The 26,193-nt window shown below is 37.6% G+C and overlaps 1 protein-coding gene across 1 annotated transcript in view; it reads left to right on the top strand.

Annotated features, from left to right (window-relative positions):
- The window catches only part of ppfia2 (PTPRF interacting protein alpha 2), a 203,094-nt gene that overhangs the window by 76,363 nt on the left and 100,538 nt on the right, over positions 1-26,193 (top strand). Inside the window, exon 4 of the mRNA XM_069904026.1 lies at positions 6,608-6,682. Within this exon, the coding sequence (XP_069760127.1) occupies positions 6,608-6,682 (75 nt within the window). The remainder of the gene's footprint in view (positions 1-6,607; positions 6,683-26,193) is intronic.

The raw sequence follows: 26,193 nt of genomic DNA, 5'->3' as shown, positions 1-26,193 counted from the left end.
GGGCTGAAGGTGGGGGGGGGGGGGGGGAAGCATAATGGAAGAGTAGCTGTTGCTACTTGTTTCTTTCTGCATTACCCACTCAATTAATACAGAGTTTTGCTCGCTTTAAATAGTCGACATCAGACTCTATGTGCAGTAGTTTTGGCTCAGAGCAACCCCCCCAGTTGCTTCTCATTAGGTCTTTTACAATATTTTTTTTGTAGTCAACTAAGCAGGTTCAGTTACATATTTTTGTAGCAGAGCATACAGTTTCAGTTTGCTATGTCTTTTAGTTTTGATAACATGATGTCTGGCCACTTTCCTTTGTAAATTCTAACAAAGTTGTGTCAATTTATTTTCTACAACAGAAGCCCCCTAGCACCCTTACATTTTCCTGCCCGCCCCTTCAACAAATGTTATCCTTAACATTGTACGTTCCTCATTTTCAAGCACTTGTCTAAATGCCTGATTAAATTATTCATGATATTAGTTTCCTCATCATTTATGAAGTGGTGATGGTTCCAGACCCCAAGAGCTTTGAATGAAAAATTCTTTATTTTGACTGTAATTTTAAAAATTTCATGGGTTGACATTCAGTTGACAAAAACTCTAATTTTTTGGATTTGGGACAAGGTTTAGTTCTGAAAAAGGAAGTGGTGCACATATTTTAGACTCTTGGTTATTGGTCTACCAACTTTCCCAAAGATCCTATTGTCTTAAACATTTCAGTCAGATAATTTGTTGCCTGTTCCATGGAGAAAGGTTCTAATTTTCATTACATATTTATGATTGAAATCACTTACCTGAGGAATATTTTTTGATATTTCCCTTGGCAATCATGGCATTTTCTTTATTCTCAAATTGTGGTGGTCTAAATCATTCAGTTCTTCATACCTTACAAATCTCTGGTGAGACCACACTTAGAATATTGTGTTCCGTTCTGGTCAGCTCATTACAGGAAGGATGTGGAAACTATGGAGAGGGTGCAGAGGAGATTTACCAGGATGTTACCTGAATTGGAAAACAAGTCTTGTGAGGCAAGTTTGCAGAGCTGGGACTTTTTTCTTTGGAGCATAGAAGGATGAGTATAACTGAAATTAAGTTTCTACTCTTACCTTTTCGTGCATCACATATCCACAGCATAAATTGCCAAAAAACTGAAAATATTTACCAACTGAAATAAAGATTAAAAAATTGGCAGGTAAATTAAGCTATTTGAAATTAAACTAAGCAGATTTGAAATTGATAAGTGCAATGTAAGTTTTTAAAAAACAAAAAGCAGTAGATTCATAAAAAGCAAGACAGTAAAAGAAACAAGTGGTATTATGTATCTATTGAGAATATGATCTATTTTCTAATATTCAAGCAGGAAACAAAAATACGTTGAGTGATATCACATAAATTGTAAATATCAGAGAGAATTTATCTGTAGTTCAGGTCTAGGCTGATGAATTTGCCAGTATTTCATGAGAATATATGTCCATAAGTGGCCCTGGAAATGCTACATTCCCTCAGAAATCAAATTCTGTGAGATCAATTATCTTGAAGCAAATGGCCACTGAAAGAGATTGTATTTTTGTGGCGAGTTTAACTTGTATATTCTGGGCACAATACATCAAGGGAGTGGAAATATATGTCCCAAAATCTCCTGGGTTGACATTCAGTTGGCTAAAAGTCTAATTATTTGGATTTGGGACAAGGTTAAGTTCTGAAAAAGGAAGAGGTGCACATATTTTAGATTCTTGGTTATTGGTCTACCAACTCTCCCAAAGATCCTATTGTCTTGATAAATGAGTCAAAACATGTGGCCTTCTGATTCATTCTGATCATAACTCAAGTGGGAAGGTGCCGTCGTGTTCAAACCAGGGTATCCTGTGGTTATTTATAAATGTGCAATTCTTGGAAGGATCAAATAGTCTGCTGGTAAGACTACTGGCACAAGTGAAAGAATAAATATGAAGCCACCACGCCTTGAAATTTGGTTCCCAATCAGTCGAGTGTATAGGTGACTTAAAAATAATGGACCCCACCTTGAGAGTCAGGTTTGGAAAATGTGTTGGACAGTGAAAACTTTAGTTATGAGAATCTCCAATTTGTCTCCACTGACAGAAGGGTCTTGGCATTACAAGATTAGTCACTGTTCAGCTGCATTGTCTAGTCCTTTTAAACATTGGCACCTGGGAAACAACAAGGACATTTGACATGAGAATGCACAGAAGACTCCAGATGCTGGAATCGAATGCTAAATTCAATGTGCTGGAGGAGCCTAGTGGGTCAAGCAGCTTCAGTGGACAAAATGGTCGCTGTTTTGAGCCTAAACTCTTCATCTGTCTTGATGAAGAGTTTCAGCTTGAAACATCAATTTCTTTTCCTCCAATTAATGCTGTTTGATCTACTGTGTTCCCCCCAAAGTGGATTCCATTTAGGACATTTAATGTTATCACTTGATTTAGGTCTCGTCTATGATCTAGAAAATTTTGGTAAGTTCATTAACATGGATTTCTCACGGACAGAACACAAATGTCTGCACCTAATGCTATTTCAGGCTGCATTTGTTTTCTCAAAGCTTGCCCCAAAATCTGTACATCACCAATTGGAATGCTGAAAACAGAAATGTATGTTTAAACCACTATTGCATATTTTAATCTGAACAAACCAAGACAAAAAGAAAAAAAGCAAACATCACTTGTGCAGAAGATCTAATTCAAAATATAAACCAATAAATTATTCAATGAATTTTAAATGCAAGCAAAAATACATCAATCCAGCCCTAAAAATATTATGCATGTCATTGTAATGTGTTTTTCGTAGGCTTTGAGAAAGTACCTTTGTGCTCGGGAGCAGAAATGCTGGACATAGTCATTAACTTAGACAATATCTGTGAAAAGAGAAGCTGTTCATGTTTTAGCTCAAAGAGCCTTCATCAGAATTGGATAACAAAGAAAACAAATTTGTTTTAAGTTGGAGAGAATGTAGGGGGCTGATTCAGACAAAAATAATATCTTTGATAAGCTGAGACCAAGAATGCAGTAAAGTTGTCTGAAGTTAGTTGGTTAAAACTTTATGAAAGGTTGGATAGAGCAAACATTAAAAATAAAGGAACAAAAAGCATAAGATATGGTGGGTTAGAAAGAAAGAGAACAAGAGTGAGCACACATGCTAACAAATGTCAAAAACTGCAGTTTGTAAGGCGGTAGCAGCTGCCCAGCAAGTCATTGGATGATGAGACCAAACCTGGCTGATATTACAGATAAAGAACATCCATTAGAATTGTCCATTCATAGGGAAGGGTCTTCAAACTAAATTTTTAACTCTTTCTCTACTCACAGTTGCTGACTGACCTACTGAGTATTTCCAATGTGATTTTTTTTTTTTAATTTCACATTTCCAGCATCAACAATTTATCTAGTGTTATTTCAGCTTCAACATTGAGAATGGCAAGCACAAAGAATATTGACTCCCAAGCCCAGTAAAACTTTAAAATAATAATAAGTGTTAGATTATTTCCTGAAAGAATAGAACATATTTACATTGTCATGACCTCAAGTAGTTTTGTGCTCAAATTCATTAAACCTTTTCACTTCATTGCCACTCTTTTCTCTTGTAAGAAACTTTGGATAAGCTTCCTTCCTTTTTGCTCATTATTTTTGTGGAATGACTTGGAATGCACTTCGGTGTTAAAGATGTTGCATAAGTGGAAGAGATAGACATGGATGCCAGTTGCAGAGTTGAAGACATTATTATTAACACAAAAGAGTTGGTGATTGTGATAAAATGGAACGTTGAGCAGGAATTGATTGCACTTTATTGTTCTTTCCAAGCTTCATTTTAAAGCTTCTGACGTATATTTTGAATCGTTAGTTATGTCTGAACTTAGTCTTCCCATGGACAAGTCGCAACTCACAGATCAACTTGTTGTTTACTATGTGATGCTGTTTTCCTGGACGGGTATTTTTAGAATCTTGAACATATCGCTAAATTTGTTGTTTGGCAGCAACCTTACAGTGCAAAAATTGCCATAAAATTGCATTTAAAAATAGATATATTAGTGCAAAAATAAAAGAAAGTGAGGTAGTGCCTGTGGTTCATTGTCCATTCAGATGTCTTATGGAAGAGGGGAAGAAGCTGTCCTTGTGCTGGTGGGTGTTTGTCTTCACGCTCCTGTACCTCCTTCCCAATGGCAGCAGAGTGAAGAGGGCATGGCCTGGGTGGTGAGGGTCCTTGGGGATAGAGACTGCTTTCTTAAGACACTCGTAGATCTTCTCAATGGAATGGAGACTGATGCCCATGATGTAGCTGGCCAAGTTCACAACTATTTAGGTTTTTTATTTGTCCTGTGCATTAGTACCTCTATATAAGACAGTGAAGCAATCAGTCAGAATGCTCTCTATGATACATCTGTAGAAATTTGCATGAGTCTTTGGTGATATCAAATCTTCTCAAACTCCTCACAAAGTGTAGCCACGATAAGCCTTCTTTGTGATTGCATCAGCATAGAGGCCTCAGGACAGATCTTCGAAGATGTTGATGCCCAAGAATTTCGACTGCTGATCCCTCGTTGAAGACTGGTTTGTGTTTCTCCAATTTTTTTTTTTTTTTTTTCCCCCCCCCTTCGTGAAGTCTAAAATCAGCTCCTTGGTTTTGTTAACGTTGAGTGCAAGGTTGTTGTAGTGGCACCATTCAACCAGCTGATTTTTCTCCCGCATCTATGCTTCCTCTCTACCATTTGTAATTTTGCTGACAACTGTGGTGACATTGGCAGATTTGTAGACAGCATTTGAATTGTGCCCGGCCACACAGTCACAGGTGTATAGTGAGTAGAGCAGTGGGCTGAGCACATATCCTTGAGGTTCGCCTGCATTGATCATCAGTGAGGAAGTGATGTTATTTCCTATTTGTACTGTCTGTCTTTGAAAGCCCAAAATGTTCCTCAAAAATTGAAAGAATGGAGAAACACAACATAGCAATTTCCTATTTTGTGAATTGGTTGTGGATTAGAATTCTTGCATATTTTTAATAGAATGTATACTTTAAATCCCCAACGTCTGGTTGGGCACAGATATGCTCATTCAGTTCTGAATTGTACAAACCTGATGAGAGAATGCATATTGATTTTTTTTTCATCTAAATCTTTAAAATATTCATGTTGACAAGTGCATAGATTTTCCTTACCGTAAACCAACAGAGATTGGCTTTAAAGTGAAGGTTGTCACTGTTTTGTTCTCCAGTTCCCAGCCCTGTTCTGTTATTTAGTCATTTCTGAAGGTTACAATTATCAATCCATGATTCAGAGTTCTAGTTTTTTTTTTCAAATAAAATGAAATCTTATTTCTGTATCAGCTATCCTTTTTACTCAGCATATTCATTATAATGAATTGTAATTAGATTGGAAACAATTGCTCAGAATTTTTATGGTTATTCTATGGTTAAAGAACAGTCTTTATGCTATCTCTCCAGGGTTTCTTTTAAAGTTAACAGGGAGATTGGGAGAAGCCTTTAGAAATTCACTTCTAGCATATTTATAAACCAAAACATGGGCAAAAAGTGCATTATTAGGGTAATATTCAGTCTGGTCTTGATTAGCATGAAACCACGATAGCTGTTTTTAAAAAATAACTACATTTTAATTAATTGGACTTCATTGTCACAGTGTTAAACTTGCCATTTGAAAAGCTTCTCTGTCATGTCATGAGCCTACAACCTATCTATCTTTTTATTTTTTTCTGACTACCTAAATCCTGATTCTGTAGATAGTATCATTATTCATTGCAGTTATGCAAGACACTGGACCAATAACTTTTGCCGTTTTCCTTAAAGTTAAAAGAAAAAAAGGAGGATTAAAAGAATCAAAGGTAAGAAAATGTAAAGGGGGAAAAAAGTGAAAAATACTTGTAGCCAAGCATGTTTGGTTACCAAAGGTCTTTCTTAGAGTAGAATGTCCTGCTTAACACCAATACCTAACAGAGATTTCAAAGTACCTGAATAATTCAAGTGTGCTTTCCTAACAAGGATCTTGGCCAATAACAAAGTTTCATGTAATTTCCCTGATAACCTTTTCTCGTGCCTTCCTTGAGTTCAGATCATACCTAGACTGTTGGATTTTTTTTCTATTTCCCAATATCTTTCTCACAAGGTCTAGGCTTATGTCCAATGAATGTTTCATCCTGCATCATACCACATTACACAGCCATCTGCATAGTTCTGTCCTTGGCATTCAATTTGCATTTGTAAAATTGGTTAAGTTTGTGACTTAATTTAATTTATTCAATATTTATGAAGAAAAAAAAACAACTTAATGAATGCTTTATAATCTGATGTTAGTTATGAGCCCAGACAGTGTAAAATAAATTTTGCTGCGGTACCAGGTTGGAATATTTTAATGTTTTGATTAAGTCAACAAAGTAACAACAAAATCTGAAAAATACTGAATGCATATTATTACAGAATTAGAAAACAGAGGCAAAAGTGGACTAAATTGAGAAATAGTGATTACTTGATCAGCTTTATCATTATGCAACATAATGATCACTTATGCAACATAATGTTGGACTATATTAGTAGCATTGTGACGTACTTGCATTTTTAAAAAAGATATAATTTATGCAAATTTGTTGTGCTTTGTCTGAAGGTGAGGGAACGTCTACGAATTGCTCTGGAGAGGGTATCAACACTGGAAGCGGAATTGACAGCTGCTAACCAAGAGGTAACAAGTTTAAACACCAATTCTCTTTGGTTAGACAATTTTTGCCTTTTTTATGTGACAATTAAATATCACCAAATTATTTTAATAGTATGAGGCTTCTGACCAAACTCCACTGTTACCAACGTGTGATCGCAGCAACTAACCGTACTATGAAAATATAATTGAATGGTAATTAATCAGAGTTGATATTCCCTTATCAATTATTGCGACCATTGTGTATTAGATTAACATGTAGGCATTTAAAAAGTAAGCAATAATAATATTTCAATTAAACAATTAATATATCATTTTTTTAAAATCAATTTGAAAAGAAAAGTGACCAGTGTTCGCAGTGGAAAACAGATTGTGCACAAGTAAATTGGGTAAATTCCAATCTACATAAGGATATCCAACTGGATGACAAACAGTTATGGCCTTAGTTTTGGGAAATTAATGTTGGTTCAGGTGGAAGAGTCACTTGCTCACAGAAGCATGTGCTTATCAGTGAAATGCCAACCGTACAATTTGCCAAGACAGTGATTTCTGTCCACATCATTGAGTTTCTGGGGAGCTCTGATTCTCCTGGTTGTTATGCTGGTGGGTGGTCTTTACTATCACTGATTCAGGCAATGCCATTATTTCTGATACACCAAGACGAGGCCTCTGGATTTGTCAGAGCTGAAGGAGCCTGATCACTGGTTCATTCTGGGACTGAGAAAAGGGGAAGCAGATGTGCAGGTTCTCAGTTGGAAAATTTAGAAGTAGACCATTTATTTCACATTGCATCATTTAACATAACATAACATAACAATTACAGCACGGAAACAGGCCATTAGGCCCTTCTAGTCCGCACCGAACCAAACACCCCCCTCTCGTCCCACCTCCCTGCACAATGCCCATAACCCTCCATCTTCTTCTCATCCATATACCTGTCCAACCCTTTCTTAAATAATACAATTGACTCCGCCGCCACTATTTCTCCCGGAAGCTCATTCCACACGGCTACCACTCTCTGAGTAAAGAAGTTCCCCCTCATGTTACCTCTAAACCTCTGCCCCTTAATTCTTAACTCATGTCCTCTTGTTTTAATCTTTCCTCCTCTTAATGGAAATAGTCTATCCACATCCACTCTGTCTATCCCTTTCATAATCTTAAATACTTCTATCAAGTATATTTAATATACTTATCTACTCAGCTGGAAAATTTAAAGAAGTTATTTTTATCTATCTGGTAAAAATATATCTGGCCAACATGGTTAGTATAGTGGTTAGCGGAAAGCTGTTACAGCGCTAGCGATTGAGATTTTAATCTCACACTGTCTTTAAGGAGTTTGTATGTTCTCCCTGTGTCTGCGTGGGTTTCCTCCAAGTGCTCTAGTTTCCTCCCACTGTTCAAAAATGTACTGGGGTTGTAGGTCAATTGGGTGAAATTGAGTGGCACAAGTTTATGGGCCGAAGAGCATGTTACCATGTCCAAAAATTTAAAAAAAAATTTAAATTAACCTTGTAATGCAAATACAAAAAAAAAACTACTAGTTTTATTTTTTACATTGCCATTATTTGAATCTCTGGTAAGATTTTCCTTTTGATAGTTGGACCAAATATTGATCTCAGTTATCACAGCAAATACTTTCAACACTGGGAAAAATTATAATCTAAGAACTGACAATGCCTCAATTTGAGAACAATTGATTGTAAATCTGAAGTGTAGTGTTCTTCAGTAAACTGAATGCTGCAAAAATTAAAATGGAACAGATCTTTGGCGAATTCACTTGAAAAGTGAGATTTCACAAAGCAGTATGTTTTGAGTTTTGCTTTACATTGGATAAAGTGATGCCTGAGCTCGACAGAAAAACGTTTTGGTGAAGTAGAATCTATATACTGTAGCCCATGAACCCCTCAGCAGTTCTCTTTCTCAGCTCATTGTGTATCAACCTCTGGGAAAATTGCATCATCAGCATGTCAGGTGACTGATCACATGGTCTTCAGTATGTTCCAATGATCTTTGTGCTACTCAGGGTTTATCAGACAGAATAGTTGCCAAAGTATATTGGGAGTTGGACAAGAACAGCAGGAAGCAAAAGAATAACATGTGATATGACTGAAAGTATGTGGTCAATTGATTCTAAGATGAAGGCATGCGACACCATTGAAATAACATTTTCTGTTTATTCTTGGTATTTGGGAGTACCAATACTCTTGGTAACTGGGAAGGCTAGATTTGAATGTCTGAGAAGTGCCTTTATAAAATGGTTAGCTGGAGTGCCACTTTGCAAATTGAAAGTTTGAGATTATTGTAAGTTAGTAATAATTATGGCAATTAGTTGTGAGTACAATAATTTAACCATATAATAAAATCAGAACCAAAATTGAATTTGTCAAGGGTTGTAAACAAATATGTCCATTCTATCAGATCAAAAGCTTTTTCTGCGTCCAATGGAAGAATACATTTGAGAGTTTTCCTGGAGGGCAAAAACATAATATACATTAAGTGACATGTATTAAAATAGGAATGGTGATTTTTAATAAACCCTGTCTGACCTTCAGAAATAACTGATGGTAAAATATTTTCCATCCTATTGATTAGTACTTTAGCCAAAAATTTTCCATGAACTTTCAGTAAAGAGATCAATCTATAGGAGGAACATTTGGTTGTGTCTTTACCTTTCTTTGCAATTAAATATATACACGCCTCATTAAATGAATCTGGAAGTTTACCATGTTTAAACAAATCTAAAAACATCACATTCAAGTGAGGTGTGAGCATTTGAGAATTTTTGGGTCCAGGGGCCTTTCCAGGCTGTAATGGAGAAATAGCAACTGATATTTCCCCTTGGAGAGATATGTTCATCCAGTCTAATTTGACTATCTTAACAAATCTTGGGATGTTCAATTTGTGCAGAAAATTCTTCATCAAATTACCATCATTCATACATTCAGAAGAGTATAGCTTGGAGTAGAAACTTTTAAATGTATCATTTATCTTCAAATGATCTTTACAAACCTTTGCAATGTGTTACTTAGCACCAATTCCTCTCAAATTGTTAGCTAAAAATGTACCTGATTTATCACCATGAATATAAAATTGACTTTTAGATTTCAAAATATGGCATTTGTCTCGATATTTTGAGAGACAATAGGTGCAGGAGTGGGCCATTTTATCACTGTGATCATGGATGATCAACCATAATCGGTACCCTGTTCTTGCCTTCTCCTCATATCCATTGACTCCACTATCTTTAAGAGATCTATCTAACTTTTTATTGAAAGCATCCAGAGAATTGGCCTCCATTGCCTTCTGAGGCAGAGCATTCCACAGATCCGCAACTCTCTGGGTGAAAAAGTTTTTCATCAACTCCATTTTAAATTGCCTACCCCTTATTCTTAAACTGGTTTTGGACTCCCCCAACATTAGGATCATGTTTCCTGCCTCTAGCATGTCCAATCCCCTAATAATCTTGTGTTTCAATCAGATCCTCTCTCACCCTTCTAAATCCCAGTTTAGACAAGCACAGTCTCTCAAATCTTTAAACATATGCCATCCAAACATCCCAGGAGTTAACCTCGCGAACCTAAGCTGCATTCCCTCAAAACCAGGAATGTCCTTCCTCAAATATGGAGACTAAAACTTCACACAATACTCCAGGCGTGGTTTCACATGGACCCTGTACAACTGCAAAAGGACCTCTCTGCTCCTATATTCAACTCCCCTTGTTCTGAAAGCCATCATGGCATTAGCTTTCCTCACTGCCTGCTATACATACATGATGAACAAAGACACCTAGATCTCATTGTACTTCCCCTTTTCCTAACTTCACCATTCAGATAGTAATCTACCTTCCTGTTTTTGCCATCTGTTATGGAGTTGTGAGAAGTGCCTTTATGTTCACAAAATATGCTCAAGACAAAAGTTGAGAACAAAGAACATTTAATTACATTTACAACATTGCAAGGTTAGGTACTCTCCCCCTACCTCGGAAAAGTACACCGAGAGCGGGAAGCTTCTTTGTTTTTATACATTTTTCAATTCACCTCCCCTTACATTTTTCTTACATTTATCCTTCTTGGATTGGTTTGGCACTTTTCCCTATTCACCTGACTCTTGACTGGCTCTGACTTTCTCCTATCCGTACTCACACCTCCTTTCCCCACCCCCTATTAAACAAGCTCTTTGTGTGTGCACGTGGATATTTCTTAAATTCCTCTGTTATCTTGTTTACTCTGTTCTCCTGTTTTTCATGCGCCATTTTACACAAAGAACATTTTAGCTTTTTTCTTGCTTTTTCTTCTATAACTGTTTCAGAACTCCTAACATTAAAATAATAACTGTTTCTAAACTCCTGCAATTAAAATAATAACCATTTCTAAACTCCTTCAATTAAAATAACTGTTTCTAAACTCCTACAGAGTCCAGAGGACCCCAAAAACCAGCAGCAAAATAGATCTGCACCACAACACAGGGTAACTTAAACAAGAGTAGTTTTTAATTATAATTGAACAAGAAAACAGAATTAAACTTTAACTTATTACTTAACCTACCTAACCTACTTAATCCCCCCTCTAATACTAAGCGCAGGTGTGTGTAATGTATATTTAAGATTAGAAAAGTTCTTTGGATCTGAGTCCAATATCACTGGTTGCAGACAATTCTTGTACTGTGCACAGAAGTTAGCATTAACCAAAGTTCACCAGGCTTTGGTGTTTAACAGGCAAATGGTTACCACTCAGGAGGGTTCTTGCTGGTTTTCAGAGAGAGTTTCCTTTTCCAGGACATCCACAACTGATTCCTTCTCAATCAGTCTTGATGATGAAACTTTCCCCTTTCAAGATTCTCCAGATGATCCTCTTTCTTTAGGGTCACCTTTCACACCACCAGTCTTCTCCTTTGACCAGGCAGGCTTCCAAAGTTTGCCAGCTTGTCCTTCTAGAACTGATTTCTGTCTCTCTCCTCTCTGTTTCACACCCTCCTTTTCTGTTCTCGGCCTGCCTGCAAAGATCACATGCTCTCCCAGGCAAGCTGCTACTTTGTTGCTCCTCTGCAAACAGCATTCTGCAAAAGTCCTGCAAAAATTCTGTGTTTTAAAATGTTTGTGTGCAAGATGCTCTAACAATCCCTCCCAAACCACCTCTGGATACTCTGTCACACACCAAAGTGGATAACCTCACATTTATCCACATTAAACTGAATCTGCCCACTCACCCAATCTGTCCAAGTCGCTCTGCATTCTCAAACATCCTCCTCACATTTCACCCTGGCACCCAGCTTTTTGTCATATACAAATTTGCTAATGTTAGTTTTATTCCTTTCATCTAAATCATTAATGTATATTATAAATAGCTGAGGTCCCAGCACCAAGCCTTGCGGCTCCCCACTAGTTCATTTGACTGTGTGTCGACCTGGCTCATGGTTTTAAACCTTATGAAACTTGGTTAACATGACACTCAAGGCAGACTGGTTGTTTTGTCTTGGCATCAAATATTTTAAGACTTATGGGATAAATATAAAATAAGCTAGATCTTGCCACTTAATGTTATTCAGTGAATCATATATGTGAATAATAGACAATAGTGCAGGAGTAGGCCATTCGGCCCTTTGGGCCAGCACCACCACTCACTTTGTTCATGGCTGATCATCCACAATGATGATCCACATCCCTGTTCCTGCCTTTTCCCCAAATCCTTTGATTCCACTATTTTTAAGAGCTCTATCTAGCACGTCCTTGAAATCATTCAGAGAATTGGCCTCCACTGCCTTTTGAGGCAGAGCATTCCACAGATCCACAACTCTCTGGGTGAAAAAGTTCTTCCTCAAGTCTGTTCTAAATAGCCTTCCCCTTATTCTTAAACTGTGACCTCTGGTTCTGGATTCCACCAACATCGGGAATATGTCTCCTATCTCTAGCATGTCCAATCCCTTAATAATCTTATACGTTTCAATCAGATCCCCTCTCGTTCTTCTAAATACAACCCCAGTCACTCCAATCTTTCAACATAAGACAGTCCTGCCAACATAGGAATTAACCTCGTGAACATACGCTGCACTCCCTCAATAGCAAGAATGTCCTTCCTCAAACATGGAGACTAAAGCTGCACCCAATACCCCAGGTGTGGTCTCACCAGGGCCCAGTACAACTGCAGGAGGACCACTTTGCTCCTATATTCAATGCCTTTTGTTATGAAGGTCGACATGCCATTAGGTTGTCAAATAGGCTGAAAGCGTGCTAATTAAATCTAAAGTCCCCATTATCTTCTTTCTCTGAAACAAAATAATTAATTCCCCACAACAGCTCATAACAGTCAGCTATATTTAATCTAAATTGCAACATACATCAGAAAAAGGGTTAAAAAATTCTCAAAATCTTATTTTAAATATATGACAATATATACAAATAAAATTATTCATCCCGTTTTAGTAGAGCAATCTTTATTGTAAATACTGTCAAAGCGTGTCAAATTCCTTTCCTTCTGCCTCTCCAAATTCAAATAATTCCCAATAACAATGCTTTCCTGCAAAAGAATTAAAAAACAAAATGAACCTTTAATATATCAAAATTCAGTCATCAGTTCAAAACAGCTATTCAGTCAGTCATTCAGTAACTGGAATGGGAAGGCTACGAATATACTCCCAATCTTCATCCACTGAACCAAACCGTTTGGAAACATCAGTGATGGCTTGCACCCACAGTTGTACAGCTCTGACATAACTTCCCTGTAGACAGCATGTTGCTTTCATAACTTTGGGAGAGTAATCTTCAACATTTCTAAATTGTTTGCCTTGTTATTGCAGTGTACCTTTTCGACGGGCTTCATGAATCTGCAGTTCCTTCGTTTGATAATGATGTAGTCATATAACCACTGAACATGGTTTTTGCCCCGGATTAGGTTTGGGCAATAATGAGCGATATGCCCTGTCAAGCTCCTGTGTTGTAGAGAGCATATCATTCCCAAACACCATTACCAACAACTCTGAAAAATTTGGTAAGCATACCAATTTCAATATCTTCAGTCAAGCCTACAATACGGAAATTTTGTCTTCTACTTAAACCTTCCAGATCATCAACTCTTGTCATGAGCCTCTCGTTTTCTCTCAAGTGTTTAACCCGGTCTTTAAAGTAGATTCTAACAAGGCTAATCGCTCCCCCTGTTCTTCAGTAGAAAGACAGACTTGTGTAACTCAGTGCTCCAGTGCCAAAAGCTTATCTTCTAGATGGTTAAACACTGCAGCAATAAATGTTTTGATTTCTTCCGGTGCTTCGGAGAAGCCCTCAATTATTGGGTTTGGTGGAGCATGTCATGTGATGGTGTAATGTCAGGTTGGAGAACCAAGCTCTCCCGATAAAAGTTTTTTAAAAGTGCTAAAAAAAGAGAGATAGAAGGAAAAGAGGAAAAAAATAACATTTAAATGAACATAGACACCCTAAAGATGTCTCCAAAGAAAGAAAAATCTGCTGCTGGCTCAAAAGAAAAATAGTAAAAATGACAAGAAGATAAAGAAGAGAGGCCTACCTCAAAGGTGGATCTGGGAGCTGTTGCAAAGGTAGCGACTCACTTGAAGAAGTCTGTGGTTGAGGTGACCCAAGACGTTCCTACGTTGAGCCACCTTCAACAATGTCCATAGGTCCCGCATGCGCAAAACCCATAAAACTGGAGCAATGCTGGAAGAAGGAAGCAGATATAAACTGCTTCGACAATAAGAAGAAACAGAAGAAGAATCAAATTCTCGCGATTCTGAGGAGGTTTTACAATCAGAAGAGGAAGAATCAGAAAGAGCCAGCAGACAGCTGAAAGTTAGAAAAGGTAAAACTTAAGTCTTTAGGTATGAATGATTTTGGTAGACAAATGAAAGCAATGATGAAGGAAATGAAGCAAATTGGAGCTGTAATGCTCAGACAGCATGGAGATGCCATTGTTTTGATTTGTTAAATGAAAAGTCTGTTCTAAAGTAGCATTGAGATTTTCACCTTTTATTAGAGCTCTCCAGAATGGAGGACCATCACCTTCCCAAGATCGTGTTATATGGCGAGCTCTCCACTGGCCACCGTGACAGAGGTGCACCAAAGAAGAGGTACAAGGACTGCCTAAAGAAATCTCTTGGTGCCTGCCCCATTGACCACCACCAGTGGGCTGATCTCACCTCAAACCGTGCATCTTGGCGCCTCACAGTTCGGCGGGCAGCAACCTCCTTTGAAGAAGACCGTAGAGCCCACCTCACTGACAAAAGACAAAGGAGGAAAAACCCAACCCCAACCAACCAATTTTCCCTTGCAACCGCTGCAACCGTGTCTGCCTGTCCCGCATCAGACTCGTCAGCCACAAACGAGCCTGCAACTGACGTGGACATTACCCCTCCATAAATCGTCCACGAAGCCAAGCAAAAGAAAGAAAAAGATACATTAAGAACAACTAAAACAATTAAACTATACTTAAAACAAAACAGACAATAAAACATTAATATTACAAAAGAACAGTCAAAAGAATTATCTGGACCGTCTTCATGTCCCCTGGTTCTAAACAGTACAAAAGCATATTCAAAACTAAACAATCTCTCCAAGATGGTCAAAATCCCAGCTGTAGGACTTCCTCTGGTGACCCTAATGCTCTGATGAGGTGTCGTTGTAAGCTCTGACTAATTTGTTTATATTCCCATACTTTATATTTGCTTTTAATTAACCAAGCTGGTTAAAGTTTATTTTTAAAGACAGTCAATTACTACTGGAAGACCTCACATGCTAAAGAGAATACCTAAATTTAAAACCATAAAAGAAAGTGAGGAGGAGGAAGAAATAGAGGAAAAAACTGAGATTGAACAGGACACTCCTCTAATTTTTGCAATAGCTTCCAAAATTATTAGAAAACTAGCATTCAATATTAACAAAGCTTTAAAAATGTAGGCCAAAGTAAATGAAAAGAAACTAATCAGTTTTGGACTCACTACCACAAATAGAAGAATGTCTGACTGCATTGGAAGCTGACAGCATCACAATGAATAACAGGCTGGATAAACTTGAACAAAATTAAGCTTTGATTGCTGATAACAAAAAAATTAAAAGCTCGAACACTGGCATTAGAAGGACAGAGTCATCGAAATAATCTTCATATTTTAGGTCTGATGGAGGATGTTAAAAAGGGTAAACCACCGATAAAGTTTCCTACATCGTTACCTCCTGAATGGTTTGGAGTTGAACTGGTTGGAAATTATTTAATGCTGGAAAGAGCATTATTTTTAAAGAATGCTTCGGAATATCCTAAAGCAGTTATGCTTTCATCATTATCAAAAAAGGAGCTACTTTTTCAAGAGGAATACATGATCTCTTTTCAATATGCCATCTTTGCATCCCCGAATATTGTTATAGTTTATGTGATAAATACCACTTTTTAAAAAAATATGGAGCCCATATCTACATGTTGGTTTGAAAATTTAAGCTCTCAACAGCTCATCCTGGTGATGGTTCTCAGTTTCAAGTTGGTTGATTTGAATTTATATATCTATTGGATAACCTTTTCTTTCTTTCTTAGGGGTACTTGGGAGGGAAGGATTAGATTTATATACCACATGTATTTTCTTATTCACTATTAATTGGAATGTATTGTGAATTTAAAATTTTAAAGAAAATATTTTTTAAAAAAAAGCTAATCTTGAGAACTGCTAGTTCAAAGAAATATCCAACTTTTCAAGGTCTACGTATTAGACTTGTGGAGGATTAGTGCCCAGAAGTAGTTTTTCTGTGTAAGGTCTACAAAAAGATAATAGTGGAGCTGTATAAAAATGGTTTCAAACCTGTCTTATTCTACCCAACGACATTGAGGATTACCCAAGAAAATCAGAAGATATTTCTACATTCACCCAAAGAGGCTTAGAAACTTGTGAATTTTTGATACTTGGAACTGGCTGCTTTCAATTAAAAAAAGGGAGGATATTTATTTTCTCTCTCTTTTGTCTTCTGAAGTAACATATTAGTACAAGGGAAATTACCACATCTGGGAAATATTTTTGATTTACATATACAATTATACATTAATAGCAGTAAAAGATATATTTTGATGCTCTGAATATTATTATGTCTGCCTGTTTTATCGATCATTGAGCACAGTACTTCTTTATTGATTTTACTTTTGGGAGATATTTTTGCTTATATTTAAAAGTAATGTGAAACCATTTGATATGAAGTTGTTGACTAGCAATAGATGGTTTGGTTGTTCAACATTTTTCTTTTGAAAATTTTTATATATTTTAACATTGAATGTTAAAAGTGATATTTTACAGAATAACTGTTGCTAAATGAGTGAACATGCGCAAAGGAGAATTTGGAATATTTTCCTGTGCTTTGATACCTTTGGTCTTATTGTCGGGAAGAAATAAAATACACTATGTGTTTATGGGCAGTAACAACAACAGTGGAAGCAATGGGAATTGCATCAGATTTTTTTGGGCCAGTCACATTTTATTTCGGTGACCTTCAAGGAGGGGAGGGCTGGCAAGGAGGGATTTCTTTGGTTTTTCAAGGTACAAGGTTTTCATCTTTTGTTTGCAGCAATGATTTGGAGCTGTGGCCTCTGGAATAAAGATAAAACATTCATTATGGCACCTATTAAAATTATATCGTGGATCTGCCAAACAGATACTTTTTTAGATATTATCAAATTAGACATTTTATTCATTCTAAAGTTTCAGAATTTCCATTTCTTTCAGATATGAATTTCATAAATGAACTTTTCGAATTACAATTTGGACAGAAAGGTATAATATCCACCTTATTATAAAATAGTGTATTTAAGATTAAAACTGAATGGGAGAATGATATTAATATGTATATTTCAGAAGATTGGATTTCAATTTTGGCTCTAATCCATGACTCATCTCTATGCACTAGGCACAGTTTGATTCAATTTAAAGTGGTGCGTAGAGTACATTTTACTAAAGTTAACCTTGCATGAATCTACCAAGATATCAACTCATTGTGTGACAAATGTAAAAGATTTGAAACCTCTTTGATACATATATTTTGGTTTTATCTCAATTTAGCAAAATATTGGACAGGTATTTTAAGAACATTTTGACTATTTTTGGGATCACTCTAGAACTGTGTCCATTAATTGTAATGTTTATCTTCTCCAGTGATGTAAACATATATTTAACATCTTGGCATTTTCTACATTACTGGCTCGAAGAAGAATATTGCTTAAATGGAAAGAAAACTTTCCACCCATCTATAGACAATAGTTACTGAATATTATGTACTTTCTAAGTTTGGAAAAAAATTAGACATATGATAGGAAGATAAATATCTCTTTTGATCAGACTTGGGGTCCATTTATAGCTTACTTTTATGATTGAAATTTCGAGGATGCAGTAATGGGCATGTTTCATCAGATCTCTGGAGGCCATTCCTCGATTTCAAGTCTGCTTGAATACCAATTTTAACCTTGGTTGTGGATGGGGTTAGAACTTTATAATCAATCTTTTTCTCTTTTTTCTTTTTCCTTTTTTTTTTACTATTCACTATGGATATTATTATTCATATAAAATACTAAAAATATTTTTAAAAGAAAACTGAGCTCTAACCTTGGCTCAAAGACTGTTACTATGGAGATGTTCAAAGAATGGTGTAGCAGTTAGCATATGACCTTTACAGTGCTAGCAATTGGGTCTGGATCAGGGTTCAAATCCCACGCTGTCTGTAAGGAGTTTGTATGTTCTCTCTGTATCTGCGTAGATTTTCTCCAGGAGCTCTGGTTTCCTCCCACTGTTCAAAAACATACCAGGGGTGTTGGTTAATGGGGTGTAAATTGGGTGGCACGGACTTTCGGGCCGAAATAACTGTTAGCATGCTGTATGTCTAAATTAACATGAAAACAATCTTCTAGAAAGCCATAAACATAATCTGCTTGTAAGAAATACGTTTTAACCCTTACAGCTTCATAGAATCAGGAGATGAATCATTGATTGCAGTTTTGGACTACTTTTGTCGTTACAGCATTAATCCAGCTGATTCAGTGAAGTTTCTGCCACTTGAAAACTCCAGATGCTAAGGACTGCGTCTTCAAGGAGTGTAACACGATGTAGTTAGCGGCACATAGGGGATTGAAGATACTGGAATCTGAATCTAAATACAATATGCTTGACTAACTCAACAGGTTAAATGAGAGAAAAGGATGGTCAACATTTTGGCTTCAAGCATTTTCTACCATTGATACTGCTTGACCCCCATAATGCAGTGAACTTCAAATAATACTCGTCACCTCACCCATGAACATCAATTGTCTGAACAGCACAGTCTACCTCAAATGTCCAAATGGAAATTGGATTAAAATCCAAATACTTTCATTTTATCTGTCTTGTGATTTTTCTCCTTTCCTTTTCCTTTTTCTCTTTCTTTTTCACTTCCTCTATATAGAGTTATTAGCAACTGGTAAGTATCCTTGCACATTTAACCTAATGAAATGAGGCTTGGAGTCATTATTGGGGTCTGTTCAGCCACTGACCAAATGTGACGTTATTATTGTCTCTGGTTTGTCTGCCCTTTTCATTGGACAGGATTTTATCCAGAGATTTATGGGATATTGCTGTAAGCCAAGAATCTAACCTTTCAATCAGTCAAGCTGTTGGAAATATAGCTAATTTTAATAGTGATGTAAACATGTTTTAAATTCCTGTTGACTGTACATGTGCAACAAGACTGTTCACGTTGCTAACTCATGTCTACACTGCCAGATTCAGATCAAGCTGAATCATCAGGATACAACAATAGTTGGCCTCATTGGCAAAAGTGATGGGTCATAGAGAAGAAATGGAGGAAACTGGAAAGAGCTCTCAAAAGGTGTTTTTATGTCAGGCCTCCATTTCAAGGCCAGCTGCAAACACAGGTAAAATTTTAAACTTACCTGTTTATGAAGCAGCCCTCAAAGCAGTCTTTCAAAATATTTTTAAGGCAGCAATGGATAGATTCTTGATGAGCAAAGGTGTGAAAGGTTACTGCAGTGAGGTGGAAATGCATAGTTGAGATTGCCTCTAGACGACATCTTATAGAAGAGCAAGCTCGAAGTGCCAAGTGACTTTTTCTTGCTCATAATCCAAATATTTGTAAGTTCTCTGGGGAGAAAGCCACACATGGTATGCTGTCCCGTCAGTGCAAGCCTTCCTTTTATTTGAATACCATTATGATTAATTTATTAACGTAGTGTTTTCCAGTATCTGAAGTGAGATACTGAGATTGTATCCGAAATGCTGTTTGAAACAATGAAACTTAGAATACAAAACTCCGGGAATTAGTTGAAATTAGATGTGAATGTCTGCTGTGAGAATCAATTGAGATTGTACAGGGCGGAGAAAATAAAGCAACGTAAGCCAATTGATTTCCAGCCAAGTACTTTGCACAACAACTGATGACATTGAGAGAATAGGTAAAATCAAACTGTGTGAAAGTGAAGTTGGTTTTGTATTTCTTTGGTGAGGCTGAGAAAGAATTGGAACACAACACAGAGCTCTCAAATGAGATGGGAGAATATATAAGATACATTACAAGCATATTCCAACCTACCTAGAAATTAAACCCATCTGCTTTTTTTTCTCAACTAACCTTTCTTTGGGTGTGATACTGAAGGTCTTGAAATTTTGTGGTGGGGGTGGGGTGTGGAAATAGTCTTAGCTAAAATTAAAATATTTTTTCAGGCAGGAATAACACTCCAAAATTTCCCAAAACTACTGGTGGTTGATGTCGTGTAAAACATGAAAGTTTGCAGACACCATGGATGAAGTAAAAATACAATGTTGGAGAAACTTAGCAAGTCAAACCATGTACCTTATTTCTTTCTTTGGCTTGGCTTCGCGGACGAAAATTTATGGAGGGGTATGTCCACATCTGCTGCAGGCTCGTTGGTGTCTGACAAGTCCGATGCAGGACAGGCAGGCACGGTTGCAGCAGTTGCAAGGGAAAATTGGTTGGGTGCTGGGTTTTTCCTCCTTTGTCTTTTGTCAGTGAGGTGGGCTCTGCGGTCTTCTTCAAAGGAGGTTGCTGCCCGCCAAACTGTGAGGCGCCAAGATGCACGGTTGGAGGCGAAATCAGCCCACTGGCGGCGGACAATGTGGCAGGCACCAAGAGCTTTCTTTAGGCAGTCCTTGTACCTCTTCTTGGGTGCACCTCTGTCTCGGTGGCCAGTGGAGAGCTTGCCCTAGAACACGATCTTGAGGAGGCGATGGTCCTCCATTCTGGAGACATGACCCACCCAGCGCAGTTGGGTCTTCAGCAGTGTGGATTCGATGCTTGCAGACTCTGCCAGCTCGAGTACTTCGATGTTGGTGATGAAGTCATTCCAATTAATGTACCTTATATAGCAAAGGTAAAGATGCATAATGAAGGTTTTGAGACCTTCATCAAGGTATGAGCGAAATGTAGGTAGTCAATATACTTTTTTCACAAAAATGTCAGTCACTGATATTTAAAGCTGACAGGGTGCACACTGTTACATTTTCAAAGTGATTAGAAAGGTAAAATTCCAACAGGAGAAATCTTATTTTTTTAATGCAGGGTGTCGTTTACAGTACATTTATCAGTAAATGGTCATACCAGAGGATATAACTATGCATTGTAATGCATTTCTTCACAAAAGTTATAACTAAAATACTGTATATGATTACCACTGACTGAAAGTGCACATCTATTTACTTGCAGACGTCAAGAAGTTAGAAATCCACAAAGTGCAGTCATGTCTGCACTGCTTTTTGTTTAGTATAGCTAACTCTCAAAGGTTATGATCTTCTCCTGCATGGACGGTATTCACTTTGTCTGGGAAAAGGATGATAAGAGGCCACATTCTTAATAAGAAGATTCTTGACATAGCTGGTGATTATGCCCTCTCATTTGTATTGGGCAGCAAATAAGCTTTTGTTGGCCAGACACCGATCATACATAAAGCAAGTATTACAGATGCTAGAACTCAAACAAAAGGGCTGGAGAAACTAGGGTCAGGCAGTAATTGTAGCAAATTGATGATTGGTGTTTCTTCATGCGTATTTCCTTTATCCCCTAAATCACAATACAAAGGTCTACAACTCTACTACCTCTGTGACCACCACTATTCCCTGCTTTTTAAAAATCTATCATGAGGCTATAATTCCACCCCTTACCACTTTGTCTAATGTCCCCTTACAAGTTCTCAAATATGAGATGGTTGGATTAATATTGAAGGGTGTCCACTGGTCTCTTGGACAGAATGGTTAGTTTCCACATTGTGTGATTCAGTGACCTAATGTGGCAAATGTATTGAATGAAAAGAACTACAGAAGTACAGGAAATAGTTATTAGATCTAAAATAAGCCTAAGGACCAGAGGCAAATAGAAACATTAAATAAATGTTTTCGAAGTGGAGAATTGTTAGCAGCAGGATTCTAAATCCTGTGTTTCTAGTTTTTTTTTGTTTGACAAGTGTTGAGGATTGTCCTTGAATATACAGTTTCCAATGAAGCATTGCACAAGTTTCTCTTGTGTCTTGGTGTGAGCTTGCAGGCGCCTCAGATTGAAGAGACTGCCATCCGTGCGGTACTGGATGTAAACAGCGTCTTCATTGTTGGGGTCTTTCATGGCTTGGTTCAGCATCATGCTGAAGAAGATTGAAAAGAGGGTTGGTGCGAGAACACAGCCTTGCTTCACGCCATTGTTAATGGAGAAGGGTTCAGAGAGCTCATTGCTGTATCTGACCCGACCTTGTTGGTTTTCGTGCAGTTGGATAATCATGTTGAGGAACTTTGGGGGACATTCGATGCGCTCTAGTATTTGCCAAAGCCCTTTGCTGCTCGCGGTGTTGAAGGCTTTGGTGAGGTCAACAAAGGTGATGTAGAGTCCTTTGACACAAGACACAAGAGAAACTTGTCCGTGAACTACTCTTTGCAGACAATGCCGCTTTAGTTGCCCATTCAGAGCCAGCTCTTCAGCGCTTGACGTCCTGCTTTGCGGAAACTGCCAAAATGTTTGGCCTGGAAGTCAGCCTGAAGAAAACTGAGGTCCTCCATCAGCCAGCTCCCCACCATGACTACAAGCCCCCCAACATCTCCATCGGGCACACAAAACTCAAAACGGTCAACCAGTTTACCTATCTCGGCTGCACCATTTCATCAGATGCAAGAATCGACAATGAGATAGACAACAGACTCGCCAAGGCAAATAGCGCCTTTGGAAGACTACACAAAAGAGTCTGGAAAAACAACCAACTGAAAAACCTCACAAAGATAAGCGTATACAGAGCCGTTGTCATACCCACACTCCTGTTCGGCTCCGAATCATGGGTCCTCTACCGGCATCACCTACGGCTCCTAGAACGCTTCCACCAGTGTTGTCTCCGATCCATCCTCAACATCCATTGGAGTGCTTTCATCCCTAACGTCGAAGTACTCGAGATGGCAGAGGTCGACAGATTCGAGTCCACGCTGCTGAAGATCCAGCTGCGCTGGATGGGTGACGTCTCCAGAATGGAGGACCATCGCCTTCCCAAGATCGTGTTATATGGCGAGCTCTCCACTGGCCACCGTGACAGAGGTGCACCAAAGAAAAGGTACAAGGACTGCCTAAAGAAATCTCTTGGTGCCTGCCACATTGACCACCACCAGTGGGCTGATAACGCCTCAAATCGTGCATCTTGGCGCCTCACAGTTTGGCGGGCAGCAACCTCCTTTGAAGAAGACCGCAGAGCCCACCTCACTGACAAAAGGCAAAGGAGGAAAAACCCAACACCCAACCCCAACCAACCAATTTTCCCCTGCAGCTGCTGCAACCGTGTCTGCCTGTCCCGCATCGGACTTGTCAGCCACAAACGAGCCTGCAGCTGACGTGGACTTTTACCCCCTCCATAAATCTTCGTCCGCGAAGCCAAGCCAAAGAAGATTGCACAAGTGATAGCAAAATTTTCTGAGATTGATTGTGAGGGCCAAAGCCCTAAACAGCAAAAAGCTATCAATAAACTGAGCAAAAAATTCAATTATGAGATCTGTGAAGTAATGAATTTGGAGAGAAAATATAAGGCATGGAATAATGTACAGTGCTTCAGATATATGAAAGAATCATTGGATATTGGAGTGCATGAAAAGTGTTTCAAGTGATAGATGGGATATTTGCTTTTGGGGGCCAAAGTATAAAGTAATGAAGTCATTCTGAAACTGTACAAAGACAAGTTAAACTAGGTGTACAGGGTCTAGTTTTTAGTTACCATATTCTAGAAGTGACATCACTAGCAAATGTAGAGGGAAAAGAATTCCAGGGATGAAGAATTTTGGTTAAAACACAAGAATGGCTAATCTAGGGTTGTTCTTTTTTTGGCAAAGAGAAGGGTGATTTATGATTTAATTCTGGTGTATAAAATTGTAGGAGTCCAAAGTACAGTGAACAAGAACAATTTATTTTCCATCAGTGTATGACACATAGTAGTTTATCTCCCTTCAAAGGTAATAGAAAAATTAGAAGGGAGTTGAGTAAAAATATTTTCACCAAAAGAATGAAATAGATGTGGAACTGGTGGCCCATAAGGACAGTGGAAGCAGACTCTTTATCATATTTCAAATGAAGATGCTACTATTATACTTTGGATAATGAGATGGAAAATGAGATTGTCTTAACATATTGTTTTGTCTAGCATTTAAGTGATAAGCCGAATGGCCTTGTGAGCCATAAATTTCTGTTTTATGAATGCTTTCTTTCAGATTCTTTTTAATATTTCAGTAGAGGTGTTAATTAATGCATCAATTAAATTCCACATGAGAGGGAGTGCAGATAACTTCACTGACAGTAAATTCCAAGTTTCTATGTTTAGAAGCACAACAGTTTGTATCTATATACAAGAGTAGGTGTGAGGGCTAAGTAGAACCTGGCAGTGACAGACTGTTTGATGATGGGAATCAGAAGTGTTCAGATTACACCAAATATGGAGTGTACAGTTTATCCTGTCCTGCAGTAAATCTGCAGTGATTCATTTCACAGATTTTGATTGCTGCAGATTAATGCAATAGTGATTTATTTTTGCAACTCAGTGGCAAATCTATGATCAATGTTTTTTTTTCCTTTTTTACATATTATTGAGGATTTTGAAATTGTATTAACTTCAAGGAACTTTATTTTGACTAGAACAGTGGTTTTCCATCTTCTTTCCACTCACATATCACTTTAAGTATTTGCTATGCCATAGGTGCTTTGTGATTAGTAAGGGATTGCTTAAGGTGGTATCTGGGTGGAAAGAAAAGGTTTGAAAACGACGGTTTTAATCGTACCTAATTGACTCATTATGTGCATGGTTACTTAGCTCCAAAGGAAATGGGCCAATGACAATTTTTTCTCAAGCAAAAAATTTCTGTAACAATTTGTTCTAGAGCAGTGATTCTCAATCTTACATGCCACCTTAAGCAATCCCTTACTAATCACAGAGCACTGATGGTATAAGGATTACTTCATGGTATGTGAGTGGAAAGAAAAAGGTTGAGAACCATTGGACTGAAATAATAAGTAAATTGCTGGAATCCATTTCTAATTGGCATTTGAAAGCAGGGTAAACAGTTTTGTTAAATAACATTGAAAAATAATCTGGTAACTAGTTAATGCATTAAATTTGCATGAGTGTATTCTGTGTTTTCAATCATGTGATTGTTTGTCTGATATTTTTGTGGGTGATCATAATGCCGAAGGAAGGTCAAGAGATTGCTCTTCTCAAAGATGTCATCTGATTGATTTTCTTTATCTCATGGTACTATTCATACAAAAAAAAACCTGGTCAAAAATAAAATGAACTATGTAAGCATTATATTTATTATTCTATCAGCATTCCCTCCCATTAAAAAGTCACATGATCACTTAACTCTGTGTAAACTGGCTACCACAACTCTTGCCTCACAACAATGTTGACTCCACATTTTATTGGATGTGCCAAGCTTATGAATGTTACAGAAATCCATACCAGCTTTTGTTTTAAAATGGAATCAGAATTTGTTCATGTCTTTCCCCTCACTAATATTCAGTTGCAGTATCTCGAGTTTAGTCTCTTGCTTCACTCCCAAACCTTTTTGATTCCTTTGTTCAAAAGTCAGTCACCCTCTAATTTGAATATTGTCAGTTACTGAACATATTGTTAGAACATAGACTAGCAACAGTAGAAATTCACCAAGACAATAGTATCTTCAAAACAATATTTTTATTAATAACTATTAATAATATAAAATATTAATTAACTCTAAACTTAACTCCACTATGCACAAGTGTGTGTGAATGTGGCAAATCCCAAACCATTACAGTTCAGGCACAATTCTGAAGGGATGATTTTAAAGTTCAGTCTGAGAAAACTTTTGTGTGGAAATTCAGAGTCTTTAAACAGCTGTTCAAAAGTTCTCAAACTCATGAATTCTTGTAGATTTGCTTTCAGAGAAGTATTTCTTCATACATTTTCACAAATTCCTCTCTCTTGTGTGGAGGTTTCAGAACTTTTTTTTCACATGATGATTTCACCAACCCAGCCAAGGGTTAAATGAAGTGGCCATTACAAATGGACATGTAAAACTGCCCT

Source organism: Narcine bancroftii, chromosome 11, assembly GCF_036971445.1.
Source record: "Narcine bancroftii isolate sNarBan1 chromosome 11, sNarBan1.hap1, whole genome shotgun sequence".
NCBI classification, from domain to species: Eukaryota; Metazoa; Chordata; class Chondrichthyes; order Torpediniformes; family Narcinidae; genus Narcine; species Narcine bancroftii.
This window is presented reverse-complemented; position numbering and strand designations above follow the sequence as displayed.